This window comes from Cyprinodon tularosa, unplaced genomic scaffold (genome assembly GCF_016077235.1).
Source record: "Cyprinodon tularosa strain WSP-4 unplaced genomic scaffold, ASM1607723v1 ctg283, whole genome shotgun sequence".
Lineage (NCBI taxonomy): Eukaryota > Metazoa > Chordata > Actinopteri > Cyprinodontiformes > Cyprinodontidae > Cyprinodon > Cyprinodon tularosa.
Genome location: NW_024038989.1, coordinates 134,373 through 158,006, shown reverse-complemented (window position 1 = coordinate 158,006; position 23,634 = coordinate 134,373). Strand labels below are relative to the sequence as shown.

General features: G+C 39.0%; 1 protein-coding gene across 1 annotated transcript; it reads right to left on the bottom strand.

Moving 5' to 3' along the window:
* On the bottom strand, positions 1-22,196 carry LOC119786932 (multidrug and toxin extrusion protein 1-like). Its single transcript, XM_038290519.1, has 16 exons — positions 21,940-22,196; positions 13,405-13,506; positions 13,225-13,293; positions 12,867-13,015; positions 11,664-11,706; positions 11,234-11,278; positions 11,042-11,139; positions 9,428-9,525; positions 8,043-8,224; positions 7,814-7,922; positions 6,309-6,384; positions 5,898-5,967; positions 5,678-5,810; positions 5,500-5,594; positions 2,240-2,303; positions 1-1,863 (listed from the first exon to the last, which is right to left on the bottom strand). The coding sequence occupies exons 1-16, from the start codon at positions 22,114-22,116 to the stop codon at positions 1,634-1,636; spliced, it is 1,740 nt and encodes a 579-aa protein (XP_038146447.1). The 5' UTR covers positions 22,117-22,196; the 3' UTR covers positions 1-1,633.
* Positions 22,197-23,634: the final 1,438 nt, after the last annotated feature.

Sequence of the window (23,634 nt, the reverse complement as noted above, 5' to 3'; positions counted from 1 at the left end):
TATAAAAACCATGCAGCTAACAGGAAAGAAAAAGAGCTATAGATAACTCTGGTAAATACCAGCTGTGTTCTCCATGTGAGGAAAGTATGCATTCTTCATACAGGATCTCTGGACTAAACAGTAGAGCTGATAGATTGAAGCCTTTTTTTCCAAAGACAAAACTCAGGCCTGACTAATGTGTTCCAGAATTTTGTGGAAGACTTCATTATGATCTGATACAATAAAGCTGAATTTGTGAGCCATAAATCCAAAAGCTATCATGACAAAAACCTTATATGCATAACAGGAGCCAGAGTGAATTTAGGGATTATTTTCCCTTAGATTGATGGAAAATTGTCAAACAGCAGATAAAATTAAGAACCAAGTTCCAGATTGTTTTGCTCAAAAGGGTTCAAGTTGGCAAGAAGACTGACATTTAAGCAATATTAAGATTTTTTTTTCATAACACAAACAACTGACTGGCTTTACCAAAGGAAAATGTCAGCTTATGTGTGACCTAGCCAGCGCCTTGGATGAAATATGAAAGAAATCTTTTTAAAGAGAGCTTTGAACAACATGGAAATGTTCGAGACAGAGTGGGCAAATATTGGCAGTTTAAAATATTGGACACTAGATTCCTACTGCAGAAGACTACTTAAGTCAAAAGCTACTTCAAAAAAGTATAATTTATAAGTTGTGCAACCTTATGCAAATAGTTTACACCTGCTTTTATATGTTCTATTCATTTTCAGTATTGCTGAACAGGGTTGATGTAAAATTAAAATATTAAATTTGACCTTAATTGAGCATGTTTAAAACCTAAACAAGGAGGTTCCAGCATTTAAATCAATTGTATTCCTCAGTTCAAATATACATCGGCATTTTAAATCCTAAAATGATTCCTGATTGAGTTTTTGATTTTTAAGTTGTACAATGTGGTCTCTGAGTAAAACATGAGGCCAACATGGACGAAGATCCTTGTAAACATTTTATCTCTTTGCACAATGTCATGGAATGCATCACCCATTTAATATGTAAGTGTGCCAAGTTATTCACATACTTTGAATGCGCAGTTCCCTTGCTACTTGTACACCATCCAAAGCATCATAAATCTTTTGCATTTTTGATTTTCATATGACAACAACACTAATATTCACCAGGATTTTTGGCATGTTTCAGACTAAGTTAACTACAGTGAAGGCCTTCCATTTCATGAACTTCAGCAGCATTAACCTTTCACATATTTCATACAGATTGATTTGGAATACAATTTTAGAGCAAATGGAAAAGAAAAATACAAAAAAAAATCTAATGCACATCAGCACAGAAAACATATCAATCAATACAAATAAAGACCAGCTTTCATTTAAGTATTTTAAGGCAATTATAACAAAACCCCAGTCACCTGATGTTTTTAAGAATGCCCATCCTTATAAATTTTGTTAGTTTGGCCACACATTTGATATTTGTTCAGCAAATGTTATGCATACTGTTCAAACATTGCATAAAGCTGCCACCTGGTGTTTGAGAGTGGCGCTGGTCACTTTTTCACAAGAGAATGTAAGCCCATTCTAACAACAGTAACAATCAACCAAACTTGATGCCATCAGGCTCAACAGTCTTGAATCTACCAGCTTCACATTATTTAGAGAGTTCACTTAAACATGTTGGTGAAGAAGCGTGAGACCAAAATTCCTACAGCGAGGATAATGAACATGATCAGCACCACCAGGCCTCTCCGTAAAACCAGCTGCTTGACCGACAGGAGGTCCCCCACTGTGGTGGTGGTGGCTTTACTCTGCTCAGGAGGATGGACCTCCTGGTAGGCATTTTCCTCCTCATCCCGATGAGATAATGATACACCAACCTGGCTCTGGTTACAGGCTGAATATTAGACAGAATCATTTTTAATATTATAGGATATCATTTGAAGGACATTCACCTTTTACAATCATATAAAGAAGGAAGCGTAGCCATATTAAAACCTCTTTATAAAATTACTTGTTAAATAGTTTTAGACTCCAGGTCAGTCGTCCTCTTTGCATGTTAAAATGTGATTACTGTCAATAAAAATGTATGTATAAGTGTTTAAACATGTAAAAGTAACTGAATGCATTTGACAAAAATCAAAAAATAGATTTGTAATTGTCCCTCATTTAAACTTATACATACATGTGAGATTTTTATTTTATTTATGAAAATGAAATTTTTGAAGATAGGAATCTAAGTTACAAACTTTCTGTTAGTATTCTCAACTTACCTGAATTATCCACCTTAGTCATTTCTCTCTCGTCTTTAATCTGTACTCCTGCCCTCACAAGAGCCTGGGTAGAGGCATGAAGCTTTTGTTAAAATGGATTTAATAAAACAAACTTTCTCTATATGCTTGTTATTTTCAACTGGAATTCCCTGATTGTAGCACTCATCTAAAATGCAGGCAATAGTCTCTCCAGAGAAAGAATTTATTTTTATGAGGGATTCTACTTCAAGAAAGGTGTTCCATAAGTCTAGAAATCAAATTCTACAAAATTTAAGAGGTTGAGAGTAAAGCTGTCTTCAGACAGCTCCTCACCCCCTTTTGCTCTAACATAGTATCAAAAGTATTTTACAGAGCTGCTAAGACAAACATTCCACATTTTTCATGCCAGGGCTGTTACAAATATGAGCTGGGGATGCTGTGATAGGATAAAACTCCTGCAATTTGTGCATATATTCTGGTTAATGTGAGACTAATAGAAGCTGTACGCCAATCTCAATTTGCCTTCAGTGTTGAGTAGTGCAGAGGAATTGATGCACAGGGCACAAGCATGCTTTTTAGTGCAGAATGCATTGTAGACAGTTCCTAGACCCTATTCCCTATGGAAATACGTATGGCATTTCCACCTCAACAGTAAAGTTGAAACTAATGGTGTAAGGAGAAATCTTTCAACTAACCTATGTTTATTGTTCTGTGGAGAACATTTTCCACAAAATTAAAAATATTGAAGAAAAAGATTAAGGTATGCTATTTAGATAACAGAAATCCAATCTGGAATGGGCCCTTCTTTGAGCAGCTGTTTAACTCCACTACGCAATTTACTACTTCATTATTTATAAAACACTTTAAAACAACCATGCCTGTGACAAACGGTAGCACTAGGGATGCACGATATAATCGGCCCCCTATCGGTATCGGCCTGTATCGGCCTTAAAACTGAATATCGGACATCGGCCACCCCACCGATATTTAACCCGATATTTGATCAGCTTCCGAGTTTCTAAAGTCTAAAAAACAAAAAATAAATACTTCTTCTTCTTCCTCAAAAACTTCTTTTTTACAGACTTAAAAACTTCTAAAGACCAGGGAAAAAATATTGATACATTAAAATATCACAATATCTTCATATGCTGATATATTGCTTACTAATGAAAAATTGCTATATGTCATCGTTATGCTACGAAATCCCCTGAAAATTCACGAAATTTTGCCATATTTTTATATGTTGATATATTGACGCGGTATCGATCTATTTTACTAACAAAATCTCAGAAGAATTTGCAAAATATCACAAGAGTTTGTAACAGAACGATTAAATTTCACAAGATTTTGAAAGTAAAATAGATCAATACCGCGTTTTTAAAAATCAATTTGATATCAGCATATGAAAACATATTTGAGTATATTATTTTTCAAATTGTCAGAAATGGATAACAAAACCGCTATTTTCAATGAATACTTATTTTTGTCCAGCTTTAACATCGGTATCGATATCGGTTATCGGCTACATGAGTTTTGAAATATCGGCATATCGGATATCGGCTAAAATCCCAATATCGTGCATCCCTAGGTAGCACGTTTATTACTCAAGTAAAAGTATAGGCCCTACTGTTTTTTACTCGAATATAAGTGTAAAAACACAAGTTTAAAACTACTTAAAGTATGAAAGTAAAAGTAGAGTAGGAAAAAAATGTTAAGGACAGAAACTTTACTGCACTACCCTATTAAAGGATATTTTTTTTTACAATTCTGACTGATAACTTCCATCCATCTTTTTTCTGTCATGGTTGTCCCAAGCGGGGGGGTTTTGGTGCTTAACTCTAGCTATCTACGGGCAAGTGGCAGGGTACACCCTGAACAGGTCGCCAGTCTATCGCAGGGCAGCACAGAGACAAACGTGACAAACAACCATTCAGGCACTCACACCTAAGGAGAATTTAGAGAAGCCAATTAACCTAATGGCTCATGTTTTTGGACTGTGGGAGGAAGGCAGAGTACCCAGAGGGAACCCGCATGCTTAGGGAAGACATGCAAACTCCATGCAGAGAGACCCCGAGCTGGAATTTGAACCCAGAACCTTCTTGTTTTAAGGCAGCTGTGCTATCTACTGCTCCGTTGACAACTTCCTAAAGGGCAGATTAGACCTCTGCAACAACACACATCAAATTTCGCTTGGGTCTGGTCGCGAACCAGTTTTCCGGGTATACTTCTGCACTGTCAGTCCAAAGCGCAAGGGAGAGCCTATTCAAGAACTCATGAGAACTTCGGCGGATTGTCACGAGGACTTCGGTGGTGCCGGCGGGAGTGTATATCTTCCAAAACGACAATGGCGCATCTGCAAGATATCACGGTCATGGAGATGGATCTAGAATTGCTAGACATAGAAGAGGAACAGGTTTTGTTAATTGAGTTGGCAAAAAGACCGATTAAGCTTTTGTTGTAGTTGTCCTTTGTAGTTTTTCCTCGGTTTTTAAAAATCGCGTGCCCTGGCCCCGAATCGAGAAGGACAACCACAAAGACAGCCGCAAGGGCATACCAAGGACCAATCACAGCTGCTTTTTGTCTGCGCATTGCTGCTTGAGTTCTGCACGGGTTTGCGACCGTCTGATGCATAGTCAGGATTTTTTTGAGGTGTGCGTGGTCGCGCACAGAGACAGATTTGACGGTTGCAGGGCTATGCGTCAGAAGCATAAATTGGCCTTACTTAATATTCTTAGCTTTGTAACTAATGGCAATAGTGACAATGTTAACATTGCATCATCTTGAAAAACTATACTTTTGTTATCTGGTCCAAGTCCAAGTTCAATTACAAAGAAATTAATTGTCTGGGGGAAACAAATTATTTTAATGGTTTTTATTTTTTCTAAATAACAAAAGGACATAACAAAAATGTGCTTAAATGAAACAAAACTAATGAGTCTATTTTCAAAATGTAAGAAGTAGAAAGTAGAGATAATTGCAAAACAATGTAAGGAGTAGAAGTAAAAACATGTCTAAAAAAATGATTACTTCAGTACAGTTTAGATAGCCAAAATTTCAAATTAAGTAAGGTAATGAAGTATGTGTACATTGTTACTTGACACCTCCGCATATAAAAGATAAAACATTGAACTCCATTCCTGCACTGTTCCCCAAACTAAGAAGCTGGCTGCTGTGGTTAATATAGTGATAGTCAGCCCATCCATCCAATTTTTGTTTATTGCTTTAATGAATAAATAAACAAACCATCTAAATAGTTGTGCACTAGGTAAGTAAATACGCACCTCTTGTGCAGCCTTCTCCCAATCAAGTTTGGATAGAAATATAAGGAAGAAAGTTGACTGCATCAACACACAAACTGTTAGTCCTGTCCAAAACCCTGTGGAAAAGGGACGATAACTGGGTTTTGTGTGAGCAGAAGTTAATTTTTACTTTTGATTATAACAAGCAGCCATTTCTTACCTAAAATCCCCATCTTGGCTGCAAACATCAAGGAAACACCAATGGGAAAGCCCATAAAGTAGTAGCCCACCAGGTTACACAGAGCACCAACCAACTGTTTACCTGCTCCTCTGACAACACCCCCAGTAACACCCTTTCAGGAGGAAATGTCTATTTGGTCAAGTCACATTTTTCACATGCAAATATTATTTTGAAATGTTGCAGAGAAGCTGTGACTTACTGCAACAGCATCACACAGATGTGTAAAACAGAAAACGACCATGATTTCGGCAACCCTCCGTAAAATGTCTCTATGGAAAAAAAAGAAGCATATTGAGACTCTGAACGTCTAATTTCTTTGAGCATCTAATTTCTTTTATTCAAAGATTTTTAGACAGATGATAAATCCAATAAATAAGCTATTTGTAACATTGGAAGATAGTGATGCTTTATTTAGTTACTAAAACCTTTAAGACTTAAAAAAAAACATAATCTAGATAAATAGAATCTTTATAGATGAGATGAATAATCAGATCAATAAAAAACAGTAGAGAAAGAGCATGAAGCATGCTGACTCACTCAGTGTTTGATAGGTGAGAAAATGAAATAATAAAAATGATGTCTGACGGCATTGTTTCAGTTCTTTACTTACTCATCTGAGGTGAAAATATAACCAATGACATCTTTGCAGGTTGCAAGCACTGCAGAAACGATGCATGCGATTATACCTGGGAAAAAAAAGAGAAGAAAGGACAACTCTATTCAAAGTTTTGTTTTGAAATTAAAATATCTGGAAAAAAATGCCCATTAAAACTACTTAGTCAGATGCTATGAAATTTCATTTCAATTCAAAGGTACTTTATTAATCTTAAAGGGAAATTAATACTAGGGGTTGAATAAATGAACAAATAATTCATTGTGTCACAATTACACATATTTTCTCCATGAGGATTTTTAACCACAGTTAAAGCTAAAGCTGCATTTTAGGAATTTCTAAGAAAAAAAATAATAAAAGCAAAAGCGTTTTAAAAACTGAACTTCCTCCTAAAAAGTTTCCAGATTTTAATGCTGCTCAGACTAGCCGCCTCAAAGGGTAGAGACACGGAGTATGATCCACTCAAACTCAATGTCCCCGGCCTCCCTTGGACCGGCTTCAAAGCTTTCCCGGTGGTGGGAGTTAAAGCTCTGTCTCACGGGGGACGTTCCCAGCAAACCCTCACAATACGTTTGGGCCTACCAAGTCTGACCAGCGTCCTCCTCCACCATCAGAGCCAGTTCACTACCTGTTAGTGGTCGTGGGAGAGCTCCACCCCTCTTTTCAGTACATCTGAGTTTCCAAAACATGCAACCACAGGTCAGACTAAAAAACAACTGAACTATGATCACTGAACTATGCCCTGGTGCCAATAGGAAATATGCAGACCCTTATGCTTGAACATGGTATTTGCTATGGACAGTCCATGACGAGCACAGAAGTCCAACAACAGAACACCACTCAAGTTCAGGCCAGGTATGCCATTCCTCCCAACCATGCCCCCACAGGTCTCACTGTCATTGCCCATGTGAGCGTAAAACTCTCACAGACTTCTGACATAGACAGAAAAATGAAGTCCTCAGAAGTGGCACTCTCCAGTACCCCCTCTAAAGCCGGGCGTACACTGTGCGATTTTCTGGGAGATTTTCCAGTCGTTCGAGAATTTTTTCAATTGGCCGACTTTCAGCCTGATCGTGCGTCATGCATTGTGTAGTGTACAGGGGGTAATGAGGTTGGATCAGCCTCTCATGACCACCTCCCGATCAGGAATCGTGAGGTAGGGAGAAAATACCTGCTAAGTGGAGCAGAAATATCATTGACAGTTACAGGAATCGTTTGATCGTGGCGACGCCTCAAAAGGTTTTGCAACAAGATATAAATTAAAGGTAATGCCATTTTTTCCCAGGCCTGTTTCATGAGTTTATTTTTTAAATAATTCTGTTAAAGCAGTGTCCGACATTATTTTTTTTCATTTTCATAGATACCATATTTCTTTTATCAGATTATTTTATCAGTTATTTCTGTGGCTACTGTGGACTTTACTTTCATTAAATAAGGGTACCAACAGTTTTGTTGATGTGTGTATATGAGAGATGAAAATAAAATAGGTGTGTTGCTCTTACTTGCACAGACAATGGGGACTTTGCAGGACAGTTTGGCCTGCTGGATGTTCCCTGCACCCAGAGCGTTCCCAACGCGAACACTGGCAGCAGCAGAAAATCCTAAAGGAAACTGTGGGAAGAACATTGAAAGCCCCGTAGGTACCAGAAAAAAAAAGATCTAAGCTCAGTTTTATGAAACCATAATAAGAAAAGCTTAAAGAGAACTGAAGAAGAATCTTGGAAGAGTTACCATGTAAGCAATAACAGCTAGTTCGTAGATGATGGAATTTGCTCCTAGCTCCACCTCACTGATCACTCCAGCCAGGAATGCTCCAACTTCGAACAACCACCACTCTAGACAGAGCATGAGCATGCTGGGGATTGCAAGTTGGATGAAAGATCCCCACTCCTGGAGGCAGTCCAGAGACCAACCTGGATGTCAAAACCTTTCATTGAAATTGTACAAAAACTTACTAATCCCTTAATTAACATTGACTAGTAAAGACTTTTCATACTTTTCTCACATGGCTTACAAATCTGTTTAGGTAATAATCTGCAAAACATGGCATTGCTAATCAACCCCTCTACAGTTAAACCCATCAAAATAATCCAGATAAGCACTGGCCTTCAAACATCACATATTTGTTTAAATTAGTCCAAATATAATTTAATGACATTATAAAAATACAGCAACTGTATTAATTGTGCATACCACACACAGTATGTATCGGGTTTGGAAAGTTTAATAGAGGTTTACTTTGGCATAGCATAAAAAATTACTAGCTGTAACCTGTACATCATCATGAGTACACCACATCCATTGTGAAGCATGGTGGTGGCAGCATAATGCTGTAAGGATGATTTGAAAGGGAAAGGCAGGAATAAAATTGTTGGGAGTAAAAACCTGCAGCAAGGGACTTGTGATAATGCTGTTCACTGATGTTCCTGTGTTAAAAAGTAGTTTAAACTCTAGAAGAAACCTCAAAGTTAGTACAGCGAACCCTAAATAAACTGGCAGCTGAGATAGCAGCGAAATATACTTCTAGTAAAACATAATTTAGATTTTAAGAATTTTAATATAGCGTTCCTTCTATTGCAGAATCATTAACTGCTCTGTGTTTGTTAGATAAGATCATAATACAAATAGAGTAAATACTGTAATGAAATGCAAAGGTGTGGATGATGTAAGTTACTTTAATTGGGACTGTTTTGATAAATATCTAACTAAATGACTTCAGTTAGATATTTATTTTCTGAACACTTTCCATAAGCTTATCATTTCAGACAGTAAAATACAACAAGTAAATCCAAGTAATACAAAAAAAAAAATGACATAATGAAAACCCTATTGGTGTGCAGGTCGTAGTAACCAGTTTAAATATTACAACATTAACATTAAAGAAATATAAATACCTCTGCCAAGATAAAAAAAACTGCTAAGGAACTAATTTTGCCATCACATAAGTTTTTTCTATGTTACACTACCCTCTACTTTTTATCTACATTGCATTATGACTATAGCTGACCACCAACAACAAGGTGATGAAGGAGAACTACTGCTTTTATAGACCATAAGACTGAAAAATGGAACCTGCTGTGATTATGGTCCTCAGGAAGAAAATATAACAAACTGACCTCCCCATGTAGCCTTATGGAGACCCTTCAGGCAGATGTAGGTGTATAAGACCACAGCCAGCACATATTGGGAGATAGCATTGGCAGCTGCAGACCCACTGGGAGACAGAGGATGTAAAATAGTAGGGTGATTAAAAAACAACAATTTGATCCAAACCAACGGAAGCTTTCCAGACAATATATATCTATATATATATATATATATATATATATATATATATATATATATATATATATATATATATATACACTCACCGGCCACTTTATTAGGTACACCTGTCCAACTGCTCGGTAACACTTACTTTCTAAGCAGCCAATCACATGGCGGCAACTCAGTGCATTTAGGCATGTAGACATGGTCAAGACAATCTCCTGCAGTTCAAACCGAGCATCAGTATGGGGAAGAAAGGTGATTTGAGTGACTTTGAACGTGGCATGATTGTTGGTGCCAGAAGGGCTGGTCTGAGTATTTCAGAAACTGCTGATCTACTGGGATTTTCACGCACAACCATCTCTAGGGTTTACGGAGTATGGTCCGAAAAAGAAAAAACATCCAGTGAGCGGCAGTTCTGTGGGCAGAAATGCCTTGTTGATGCCAGAGGTCAGAGGAGAATGGCCAGACTGGTTCGAGCTGATAGAAGGGCAACAGTGACTCAAATAACCACCCGTTACAACCAAGGTGGGCAGAAGAGCATCTCTGAACGCACAGTACGTCGAACTTTAAGGCAGATGGGCTACAGCAGCAGAAGACCACACCGGGTGCCACTCCTTTCAGCTAAGAACAGGAAACTGAGGCTACAATTTGCACAAGCTCATGGAAATTGGACAATAGAAGATTGGAAAAACGTTGCCTGGTCTGATGAGTCTCGATTTCTGCTGCGACATTCGGATGGTAGGGTCAGAATTTGGCGTCTACAACATGAAAGCATGGATCCATCCTGCCTTGTATCAATGGTTCAGGCTGGTGGTGGTGGTGTCATGGTGTGGGGAATATTTTCTTGGCACTCTTTGGGCCCCTTGGTACCAATTGAGCATCGTTGCAACGCCACAGCCTACCTGAGTATTGTTGCTGACCATGTCCATCCCTTTATGACCACAATGTACCCAACTTCTGATGGCTACTTTCAGCAGGATAATGCGCCATGTCATAAAGCTGGAATCATCTCAGAATGGTTTCTTGAACATGACAATGAGTTCACTGTACTCAAATGGCCTCCACAGTCACCAGATCTCAATACAATAGAGCATCTTTGGGATGTGGTGGAACGGGAGATTCACATCATGGATGTGCAGCCGACAAATCTGCGGCAACTGTGTGATGCCATCATGTCAGTATGGACCAAACTCCCTGAGGAATGCTTCCAGCACCTTGTTGAATCTATGCCACGAAGAATTGAGGCAGTTCTGAAGGCAAAAGGGGGTCCAACCCGTTACTAGCATGGGGTACCTAATAAAGTGACCGGTGAGTGTATATATATATATATATATATATATATATATACTTTTTTTTTTTTTTTGCTGCTGTTATATGATATATGAAATGCAATCAATTGTTATTTCCGTATGTTTTCTATTCTGTAAAACTAGCATTTTTGGCATTCATGGAGAACTTACGCAACACCCAGATCCAGAGGGAACAGGAACACATAGTTGATTATAGCGTTCAGGACATTTCCGATTGCTCCAGTTACAACCTGAGGCCATATAATGCCCTGTAAAAATACTAACCTGTGGTTAGATATATTTGTATGAAACAGAAACTGATTTTCTTAACTTTAAGGGTTTCTGGGCTTCCGATAACTGTACCTGGTTTTGGAGATACCTCCCCTGCAGCTGGTACATAAAGGCAGCCTGAAGAAAGTAAAACACTGCAGCATTAAAGTCACTATAAAAGAGAAACACTTTAAGCATTAAAATGACTGATTATATTATGTCCTGCAACATGGAAAGGTGTGGCATTTATACTAATTAAAAATCATCTTTACTTTTTTCTTCTTGTGAATTTCAAACTCAATAACATTTTTAAAGAACCTGGGCAACCGCTAATAAATAATGAAGCTTTGAAATGTAAATTATAGAGCTGAAAGCAATGCCTTTGATCACCTTTGACCAATGACTTTGTTTCAGAAAGCAAAAAAAAAAGCAAAACAAAAGAATAACAGAAAAGCAAAGTGTTTTAAATTTCATAAACAAACATCTATTTGTGGAAATGAAAGAGCTGAATGCTAGAACTCACTGGTAAAGCAGGCATGAAAACGTTCACATACAGCTGGGAGAGTCTTCATGTGGAGAAAAGAGCAGAACAGAGGAGTTTGATAAATGTATGAAATGTTTTCACATTGAAAAATTTTCTAGGAGAAAGAGATATAACATTTCTTTAAAAAAGTGGAACTAAACCACAGATAAATCTCAGAACATTAGAGAATGTTGATAATAACTTAACCATAATAATTCATTTAAATTAGTTAATCTCAAATCTTCAATAATAGTAAACTGGTTTACTTAATTTCATTATTTCAGCTGTTTGTTGATGATCATGGACTAGAGACCAATTAAAAATCAAAATGTAGTTTCTTGGAAATACATAACATCAAAACAAAACACACACAGTCAGTGAGTGATCCTTCCATAATGAGGATAGGTCATAAAAATTAATTGCTACACATTGGCTGTATACAGAGTTCTGCATGTAAGCAAATTAATAGAAAGTTGGGTGGAAGAAAGTTAATGGCAATTTCTCAAGCAGTGAAATAATACAGATGTTAGCTATGAAATGTTTACCCTTTATATCTTTAATTTTCAACCTGTTAATAGACTGTTGACCCATCAATTAAGGATTCTCTGAGTGTACTTTTTGCGCAGGTAACATCCATATTCTAGACCATTGTTACGCAATTCCAGTTCCTGAGGGATCGTATCATGTAACTTTTAGACGTGAGTTTGATTCAACAAACATGAATTATCAGATCAGATTTACCCAATTACTGTACAAGACTTGCATTTTCATCCTCAATCAAAGCCTTAAAACAACAAATAATTGCACTGTCTGCAGGGTAAATTTATTTGAAACATTGTAGATTTTTGTGTTTACATTACATGTTAATTTGTACTTTTTCAGAGGTAAAACAAAATTAATAGATAGAAAATGTCTTAATAACCAAAATAGTAAATTATTTCAGTGACTGTGACGGTTCAGGTCCAGACCCTGATGGGAATTGTGAGCCAAGTCATGACTCGTTCTTATTTTTGTCGACTGGAATCAAAACCAATCTTGGAGCTACTTTTTTTTTTTTTTTACATTACAGAAGATATTATGCAAACTATATAGAATGGTAATGAATAACAGAAATGAGCAACAGAAAAGGTCAAACAGAACAACTACAGAAGTTGATTAAAGGATTTCATTGTGACACAGTATGCTTTGCTGCTGAGAGCTGACCTGGCAACCTCTGGACTCTGTTTGACGGCCAGCAGGAGGGGCTCAGTGTTGATGAGGACAGCCCAGCAGGGAAAACAGGCCAGCAGAAGAATCAGAACCCCCCTTTGAAGAATCACACCGACACGCTTCAGGTTACCGCTCCCATAGGTCTGTGTGAAACAGGCAGACTTTCAGCTAAAACATCAAGACTGCAGCTACAAGGAAAGGTGTGAGAGGTTCAGGAAAGCTAAATCCAAAAGCTCACTGCTGAGCTGTTTTAAATGGCAACCCTGGATAACCTGGGAACCAAGCTGCAACTGCTGGGATTGACTGGGTTACATAAATAAAGTGAAAGAACAACCTCTGCACAGGACAGTACCTGGGATATGAGCGTATCGCAGGTTAATGACAAACCGGTGCCAATGGAAATACCAGTGACGTTAACCACCTGCAGTAAAACAAAAGGATACATAAAACAAGGTAGCGGACACTCATTATTAGCTTCAACGGTTTGATGAAACCAAACAGAAAAAAACAGGATTACAAGAGGTTTCCTCACCGCAATGGACAATGAAACCCCGGCTAGTTCAGTTTTTCCCAGGTGGCCACAGAATACCATGCTGACAAAACTGATCATAAAGATCATCAGCTGGGAAATAACCTAAAATGTGTAAGCATAGAAATGGACATAAACAAAAGCTGTTTGCCAAATAAATAAATGAATGAAAAAATGAGAAAAAATCTTATGAGTCATAAATATCATGTGAAAGATTTGGTTTGAATTTAAACTACGGGTTGATTTGTGCCTATCATTGTTGTCAGTTCTTTTAAGCTAGAGACCTATTTTCAGTGCACATTATACACAGTACTTTTGCATTGAAATTTTGCTTCAATATGTTTCACTTTAGGCTGCACAGTAGTGCTGTGGGTAGCACTGCTGCCTTACAGAAAGAAGGTTCCGGGTTAGTTTCCCAGCCTGGTCTTTCGTGGGTTCTCTCTGGGTACTCCGGCTTCCTCCAAGTCCAAAAACATGACTGTTAGTTTAATAGGCTTCTCTAAATTCTCCTTAGGCATGTGTCAAGTTAAAACAGCAAATGGTGTATTGGTGTGAGTGCAATACCATCTCCACCCAACTGGTACGCGCCTCACAGAAATCAAGCGCACCCATCTCTCTCACTCAGGCCTTCAGGAGCCTATAAGGTAACTCAACACACCTGTGTTCTGAGCAATCTCTACAGACAAAGACCTCATCTTCAAGCTCCTGCAGAGACACCACTGGTAGGAAATGAACTTTAAAACATTAAACCTGCATTCAGAGGACCTAGCAGGCTTTACAAAGATGGATTTATGCATTTGGAATTAACTTTGTTTTGCTTATTTATTGATAACTCAAAAGTAAAAAACATTGACTGGAAACTTATTAATTCATTGTGTTTTGTTTATTTGTAGGTTTTCAACCTGCTTGGTTGTCTTGTCTTTGAAATTGAAGTGATTTAAAGAAGAAAAAGAAAAGAGAAATAAAAAGATGACACTGAGATGAGTTGGTCCTGAGTCTCTTTGATGGGAGCAAGCCCTTTTCAAGTTTGGGCAGAAGGCAAGGTGGTTTGTAGAGGCCAAAAACTTGACAGTTGAAAACCAGTGGAAAACCACTTGGAAGCCAATTGGAAACCAGTTGGAAACCAACTGAAGACCTGATGAAGGTGAAGTCCTGACAAAAGGGCTTTGACAAATCAACTCAAGGAGGACATCAGGTCATCTCATCTGTACAATCCACAATGGCTGAAGAAATGTTTGGAAAGTCACTGAAACAATTGAAGCTGGATCGCACCATGGCAAAATCTTCCTTCACCAAGCAAGCAAACTTCCTGAGCAGAAAAGCTTCCAACATGACAGAGATGGAACTGCGAGAGGAGTTCAAAAAGCTAACCTCTGATGCCAGACATGTAAGTGATTCAAATGATGATTACAAAGCTGGACTATTAGCAGAGATGGAAGTTGAAGCTGGTGAACTTGATAAACGGCAAGAAGCTGATTTGGAAAAGACTATTGATGACTGTGAATCAAAATTAGAAGAAGTCAAACAAATAGTTCAGTCTAATTTGTGGAAAAAATATGGTCAAGATGAGCTCTATACTGCAATCCAAGAGGCAGAAAAGGCATGTAATGATGCTTCTGACATAAAAGTTTTAACTGTGAACAAAAGTGCATATGAAGTCCAACTGTCCTTTGTGGAGAATGTGATCCAGGAATCTATTAAAAGTTTTGTGACCTGGGAAATATGGATTCCTGTAGAAGAGAGGGACAATATTGAAGACAGAATAAAACAGATTAAATTGATGAAAAATAAACTTCAAGCAAGAAAATCACAGTTTGCCATAGCACAAACGATCGCAGAGGAGAAGAGTAAATCAGATGCTGCTCAATCAGACCTTACATCTTTACCTATACTAGCTCCACCCGCACCCATTGTAAAGATCAGGCCCATTTGTCTACCAAAATTTCATGGCTGTAAAAGAAACTTTCACAGATGGAGAAAAGACTGGGAAAGTCTGCAGAAGCAGGGAGAACCAAGTGGCTCAGTGGAAGTGAAAAAGTTTCAGTTGTTGGATAGTGTAGATGAAAGGATCTGTAGTGAATTACACTTGTCTGCTTATGATACTGCTGCAGATATGTTCCGAGTGATGGAAAATAGGTATGGCGACAAGTCAAGTATTGCTTTAGAAATTATTGAAGAGCTTGAGAAGACTCCACCCCTGAAAGCAAACCAGCCAAGGAAGGTGATAGATCTTATACAAACAATTGAAAAGGCTCTAGCTGACTTAACAGAGCTAGGTAACATTGGAGCCATGAAAAACCCTCTGGTTATTAAATCTCTAGAGAGCAAACTACCTGATGTTATCAAAAGAGACTGGCTAGTTTTTATGGTTAATCCTGCCAATGCAGTTACACCAGATAACCATTTTGATAGTCTTCTCAAATTTTTAAAAACACAGGTGGAAGTTCTAGAGAGATTAGAGCAACTTGGAGTGAGTGAAAAGACTGAGAAGAAGGTTGAGAAACGACATGCTTTTACTCGATCCACAAGAAAGAATCATGTCTGTATTGTGTGTGGAGACGCAAGACATGGAGATAAAATATTCTTCTGCAAACAGTTCAAAGAAATGAATGTACCTGAAAAGCTCAACATTGTAAAGACATTGGAAACATGCAAAAGGTGTTTGAGAAAGCATGAAGAGGATGCTGGATGCATCAACACTTACCTTTGTAGAAACAAAGACTGTAAGAAAGGGAGCTTTTCAGATCACCATTTCCTCCTTTGCCCAAAGGGTGAGCTTACAAGGGTTGGGATTGATAAACCAAGAAGGAAAAATAGACTAACAGAAGAGCAGGAGAAATTCATAGCTGGACTTTCACCAGAACTAGCAGAAGAATGCAGAAAAGCCTTTTCAAATGTAACTGCTTCAACAAGAAACACAAAGTGTGAAGTCCCTGGGCTTATGGAGTCATATGGACTAAAGGAGCAACCTGTCATTCTAATGATGTTGGAAGTCACTGCAAATGCAGGCCAGAAAATTGGCACTTTAATTGACTTGGCTTCTGATACCAATTACATTACTCATCAAGCAGCTAAAAGGTTGAACCTAGAAGGTGAGAACATAACATTAGTTGTTCATGGTGTTGGGGGAATGTCAGTCAAAGTTAGAACAAAACGATACCTGTTAAAAGTTAGAGTCAAAACCCCCAAAGGCACAGTGAAAGCCCACCAGCTCATTTGTTATGGACTCAGTGAAATTGCTAAAGTGCATAAAGTCATTCAACCACTGCAGCTGCAAAAGTTTTTCCCAGATGTTGACCTGGAAGACCTCAAAAGACCAGATACCATTGAGCTGCTAATAAGTCACAGAGAAGGCAGACTGGCCCCTCAAAGAGTCAAGGTTGTTGGAGACCTGGTCCTGTGGAACAGTCCACTAGGCATGGCCGTGGGAGGAGCTCATCCGGACCTTTGTGAAGATGTCGACGTGGCAGCACACAGGTCAGAGACACACTTTGCTCGTTCTATGCGCACTGCTGCTGTAAAGTATGAAGAAGTCTGCAGTTTCAAAGAAGTTAAAGCAGAAAGCAAAAGTACAACTACCAATAAAGAGTTCATTGATTGGTGGAAGTGGGAGAGCATAGGAACAGCTTGTGAACCAAAGTGTGGTGGATGTCGCTGTGGGACATGTCAACCAGGTGGAAAAGATATGACATTAATGGAGGAGAAAGAACTTGAAATAATTAAACAAGGTCTTACCTATGTGCAAGCAGATGACCACAGTGATGCTCCCCACTGGGGTGCAAAGTATCCTTGGATTGTAGAACCCACTTGTCTTCCCAATAACAGGAAAAGTGTTGAATCAACTTTCTTAAGAACAGAAAGACGATTAAATAAAGAGCCTGAATGGCAAACTGTCTATGCAAACCAGGTGCATGAAATGGTGGAGAGGAAAGCAGCAATAAAGCTAACAGAAGCCACCCTAAACAACTGGAAAGGACCAGTATGGTATGTAAACCACCAGGTGGCACCAAATCCTCATTCTGTGACCACTCCTGTGCGTTTAGTATGGAACAGCAGTCAAAGATTTGAAGGTCTAAGTATGAATGATATTCTGCTGAAAGGTCCTGATGTTTTAAATCCTATTCGTGCTGTTCTACTCAGGTTCAGAAGGGGACTGCATGCTGCCTTGGGAGACATTAAAAAGATGTATAACTCTGTGTGGCTTGAGGACCTGGAGAGACATCTACACAGGTTCCTCTGGAGAGACAGCTCAGAAGAGGAGATCGGTGAGTTTGCCATTACCAGAGTTAACATTGGGGATCGACTTGCTGGATGTATTGCCCAAGTAGCAATGCGAGAGACAGCAAAACTGCCCATATTTAACAGCTGTAAAGAGGAGCGGAGGATCCTGGAAGAAGACTGTTATGTTGATGACATCTTAACATCTGACAACGACCCAGAACTTTTGCAAAAGCACACTAAGAAGGTGGAAGAGATCTTACAAGCTGGGGGATTCTTTTTGAAACCATGGGTCCTATCAGGTCAAAGTGGGAGGCAAAAAATGTCCTTACCTAGCAGGGAAAAAATCTTTACACTCCCTAATCAGTTGAAAGAAGATGATAATAAGGCTTTGGGAGTGGGATATCTGGTGGAGGAGGATAAATTATATGTGATGACATCAATCAACTTCTCAAAAAGAATGAAAAAAATGAAAGTGGGACAAAACCTAGAAGAAGGAGAAGTGAGGGCAAATACTCCAAATCCTCTCACTAGAAGAGAACTCCTTAGCCAAGTAGCTAGTCTTTTTGATCCCATTGGGCTAGTCACACCCACCAAACAGAAAGGAGCCATCCTAGTGAGGAAGGCTTTCCAAGAAACCAGAACTGCAGGTAAAGCAGGTGACACTTGGGATCAGCCACTTTCTGATGGGCTAAGAAATGAAGCCATTGAGTTGTTCCAGGAGTATGTGCGCCTTGGCCAAATTAAATTTCACAGGAGTTTAACACCAATCAGTTGGATTGGAAAGCCCATAGGAATAACTTTTTCTGATGGAAGTGACAAAAGTTATGGTGCAGTTCTATACTTCAGATGGGAGACAGAGCAAGGGATCCAAGTGAGACTTGTAGAATCCAAAGCAAAACTCACTCCACTTGACCAGAAAGGAGAACCTGTAAAAGCAGAAATTTGTGGTGCAGTGTTTGCAGCTCGACTGAGGAAGTATGTTGAAAAGCACAGCAGGATGGAAATTGGAGGCTGGTACCATTTTCTGGACAGCCAAACTGTGCTAGGAGCCATTCAGCGTGACAGCTATGGATACCAAACTTTCTTTGCTAACAGAGTTGGTGAAATACAGAAAGCTGGGGCGGTTGCAGATTGGTGGTGGATTCCAGGTGAGCTCAATGTCGCAGACATTACATCAAGAGGAGCATGTCCTGAGTACCTCCAAGAGGACTCACAGTGGCAAAATGGACCAAAATTCTTGTCGCAACCTATTGATCAATGGCCGATAAGATCAGCCAAAGACATTGCTATAGGTGCAAAAGAAGGTGTTGAAAAGCTCCAGAGAAAAGCTTTCTCAGCAGTAACAACCAGAGCACAGTCTAAGCAAACTAAACAAAAAATGTGTGATGAGGATGTGACAAAGAATGCTTTAAAAGCTACAGAGTGTAAAGAAAAAGACAGCCAACTCAAAATCTCTCCTCTTACATTCATTGCCAAACAATTAATTCAAGAGAGAAGATATAGTAGTCTTTCTAAACTAGTCAGAGTCATTGCATGGGTGAGAAGAGCTGTTGAAAACTGGAAACTCACTTTGGAAAGCAAGCAAAGTGGCAGAAAAGTGAAAGGAAAAATTTCAACAGATGTCAAACAACCAACCATCCATCCTGGGCTTAGTGTTAAAGAGTGTGAGAATGCACTGAAAGATGTTTTCCTGGCTGCACAAGTGAGTACCTCATTCAATGACACAACTTTAAACAGACTAGTTGTGTTTAAAGAACAAGATTCTGGACTTCAGGTATGTGGGGGTCGTATTCAATCCTTTAATGAAGACAAAAGAGTTGTCCCCATTTTACCATATGACTCATGGGTATCCACATTGGTTGCTCTTGAAGCTCATGAAGTAAATCATGAAGACATTGCTGGAACATTACTGCAGATGAGGAAGAAAGCATGGGTGGTGAGAGGCAGAAGATTGGCTAAAAAAGTTGTGGATAATTGTGTGACGTGCCGGAAAATCAGGGCAAAGAGATGTGAACAGATAATGGGCGATCTTCCACCAGAACGAACACTGCCTGCCAGACCATTTGAGTTTACTACTATTGATCTATTTGGACCCTATGAAGTGAGGGATGAGGCCCGGAAAAGAGTTAAACTGGAAGTGTGGGGCATTATCTTCTGTTGCATGTCATCTAGAGCTATTCACACAGATCTTGTAAGCGATCAGTCAAGTGAAGGATTTTTGTTAGCATACCAAAGATTTACAGCCTTGAGAGGACATCCAAGGAAGTTATGGTCAGATGGCGGAAAAAACTTTATTGGAGCCAAACCTGTCCTGGCTGATCTTTACTTGTTTTTGGACCATCTAAACAAAGAGCAAATTCAACAGGAAGCTTTGAAACATGGAACTGAATGGAGCTGGAAAATACATCCTGCAGACTCCCCCCATAGGAATGGGGCAGCAGAAGCAGCTGTAAAGATAGTCAAGCAAGCATTGCACAATCTAGGATCAGATGGAGTTTTTACATGGAGTGAATTTCAAACATTCCTGTATATGGCAGCTAATCTGGCTAATGAAAGACCAATAGATGCAAGAACTCAAAGTCGAGAAGATTGCATAAGCTACATCACCCCAAACTCTCTGCTGCTTGGAAGAACTGATCCAAAGAGTGATAACTGTGGATTTGACTTTAAAAGTTATCCACTCAAGAGATTAAGGTTCATTCAAACAGAAGTGGACAGATTCTGGAGAAAATGGAGTCAACTAGCTGGACCAAATTTGTTTGTCAGAAGTAAATGGCATTCAAAGAAGCGAAATGTTGCTGTCGGAGACATTATTTGGCTTGCAGACCAAAATGCTTTGAGAGGTCAGTACAAACTTGGCAGAGTGATTAGTGTAAAAAGTGACGGAAAGGGGACGGTAAGAGATGTGCATGTTCGTACTTATCCAAGTTACCCCGTACCACTTGTGAGAGCTGGAGGACAAACGAGGAAAATGAGGAAGGAACTTCAAATGAAGATACCCTCAACAATACTTCACAGGGACGTAAGGCACATTGTTGTGTTATTGCCAATAGAAGAACAAGAAAACCCTGCTGGGACAAGATCTAGTGAAGAGAAAGAGGTGTGACCTCCTTAGGTTCAAAGACCAGGAGCTCAAGTGGGAGGTGTCAAGTTAAAACAGCAAATGGTGTATTGGTGTGAGTGCAATACCATCTCCACCCAACTGGTACGCGCCTCACAGAAATCAAGCGCACCCATCTCTCTCACTCAGGCCTTCAGGAGCCTATAAGGTAACTCAACACACCTGTGTTCTGAGCAATCTGACAAAGACCTCATCTTCAAGCTCCTGCAGAGACACCACTGGTAGGAAATGAACTTTAAAACATTAAACCTGCATTCAGAGGACCTAGCAGGCTTTACAAAGATGGATTTATGCATTTGGAATTAACTTTGTTTTGCTTATTTATTGATAACTCAAAAGTAAAAAACATTGACTGTGAGTATACTGTAGTTTCAGGTGTATCAGCAAAAAAATGGACAGGTAGTAGAATCATGCAGAAACAGTTACATAAGCATAATAAAAAAGATAAGAAAATGTAAAAATAGAAAAGATACTATGCAGATTTGAGGGAACATGAAACTTGCTAAAATAGCTTTATTATTTATTTGTGAAACACAAGATTTTGAGAACAGTGTTGGAAAAAATAAAACAGCTGCAAAAGACAAAGACTGGACTGGAGTTGGGTTTCACCTTTAAGAGAGAAAAATAACTAAACATCCAAAACCTTAAAGGAAAGGTTCAGATCACAGCATGGTATTTATATGCAACAGCCTAGTTAAGGTCCACCTCTATATCCAACTGAAAATCTTCGGCAACCATTGAAATTTGCTGTTCAAATTGGCTCTTAATTTAATCTGACCAAACCGAATCCCGTTAGCAAAATGGAATGGGGAGATTTTTCAATGCAGATGTCTGAGAAGCTGGAAGAAATAGCCCCCCTCCGGATTTGTTCGATTTTTGTAGGTTAAAGTTTCTCAAATTTGAGTTACCGGTAAGAGTGTTACTTAGAGCTGAAAACAGATGCAATGAAATATATAGGTTACAAATATACAACTATTATTTATATATAATACATGAACCAAAGTGTTACACATGAGATAAAGAACCCAAAATATGTCCAGCATCCTGTTGTGAAATGCATCTGATTGGTACAATCAAAGAAAAAACATGTTCAACACTAATAAAGACAATTATAGTGTAATCCCTGGTTACTGGCAAATATTCAATGTACACATGTACACAAAAAACCATGCAAACACAAAATAAATTAGTCTTACCACTGGTCCCGCCAGTTTAAACAGCTGTACCAACTCATCTCGGTACTTTTGCGGTAGGGAGCACCTTGTCGTCCTGGGACAGGAGCCCAAGCCTTCAGATGTGTCTGCTTTAGCTGCTTTCAGGTCAACCTTTACCCCCTCAGTCTGTGTGACCGCTGCCTTGTTCAGATCATCCATAGCTGACCTGCTCTCAGCCAAAGCTCTGACTCAGGGCTGACTCCTGTCCTGTGGAGGTTGGTGGTAAGAAAGAAACCACTGAAACGTGAACGGGATGTTATGACAGAGGAGGGTTTTCTGAAAGGGCTGGACCTGCACTGTGAGTGGAGGACCGTCTGTGGAACCAGCCACCCCCTGACATGTTGAATATATGTGCACAGTACAGGAAAATATTAACTAAGTAATTCTGCTTATGGTAAAGAAAGAAATAGGAGAATAACTTTGATAACATAACTTAATTTAAAGAACAAATTTTATTGGCAGGAAATGTTAATTCCAAAGATATCCAGTTTATTCCTCCTAAATAATGCCCTGCTATGATTCCTAATGTCATCACCTTTTACAACTAATTTTTCAGTGGTGCCAAGGACCAAATGGAAGGCCTTTTTACAGAAATAAACTTCTTTCACTAACATAGTTTCTCTTTTAATCTAATCTTCCCTTTTGTTTTGATCCAACTCATTATGAGACGATTGATTTCACACCGTGCCACAAAGCGGTCCCTGTACTCAGCTTGTCTATCTCTTATGTGATGAAAACAAATTCACATTGGATGGATATTTATATACAGGTGCTGGTCATAAAATTAGAATATCATGAAAAAGTAGATTGATTTCAGTAATTCCATTTAAAAAGTGAAACTTGTATATTATATTCATACATTACATACAAACTCATATATTTCAGATGTTTATTTTGTTTAATTTTGATGATTACAAATGACAACAAATGAAAATCTCAAATTCATCATATCAGAAAATTAGAATATTACTGAAGACCAATAAAAACAAAGGATTTATAGAAATGTTGGCCAACTGAAAAGTATGAACATGAAAAGTATGAGCATGTACAGCACTCAGTATTTAGTTGGGCCTCCTTTGGCCTGTATTACTGCAGCAATGCGGCGTGGCATGGAGTCGATCAGTCTGTGGCACTGCTCAGGTGTTATGATAGCCCAGGTTGCTCTAATAGTGGCTTTTAGCTCTTCTGAATTGTTGGGTCTGGTGTATTGCATCTTCTTCTTCACAATACCCCATAGATTTTCTATGGGGTTAAGGTCAGGAGAGTTTGCTGGCCAATTAAGAACAGGGATACCATGGTCCTTCAACCAGGTACTGGTAGCTTTGGCACTGTGTGCAGGTGCCAAGTCCTGTTGGAAAATGAAATCTGCATCTCCAAAAAGTTGGTCAGCTGCAGGAAGCATGAAGTGCTCTAAAACTTCCTGGTATGTGGCTGCGTTGACCCTGGACCTCAGAAAACACAATGGACCAACACCAGCAGATGACATGGCACCCCAAACCATCACTGACTGTGGAAACTTTACACTGGACTTCAAGCAACGTGGATGAAGTGCCTCTCTTCTTTTCCTCCAGACTCTGGGACCTTGATTTCCAAAGGAAATGCAAAATTTACTTTCATCAGAGAACATGACTTTGGACCACTCACCAGCAGTCCAGTCCTGTTTCTCTTTAGCCCAGG

Bases quoted from the DNA above. Each gene is read 5' to 3' on its own strand.
- LOC119786932 (XM_038290519.1), bottom strand. From the start codon at position 22,116: ATGGATGATCTGAACAAGGCAGCGGTCACACAGACTGAGGGGGTAAAG. The intron at 13,507-21,939 runs GTAAGACTAATT...TACACATTTTAG, and splicing joins TTAAACTGGCGGGACCAGTG to GTTATTTCCCAGCTGATGAT. The intron at 5,968-6,308 runs GTAAGTAAAGAA...TTTTTTCCATAG, and splicing joins TATATTTTCACCTCAGATGA to AGACATTTTACGGAGGGTTG.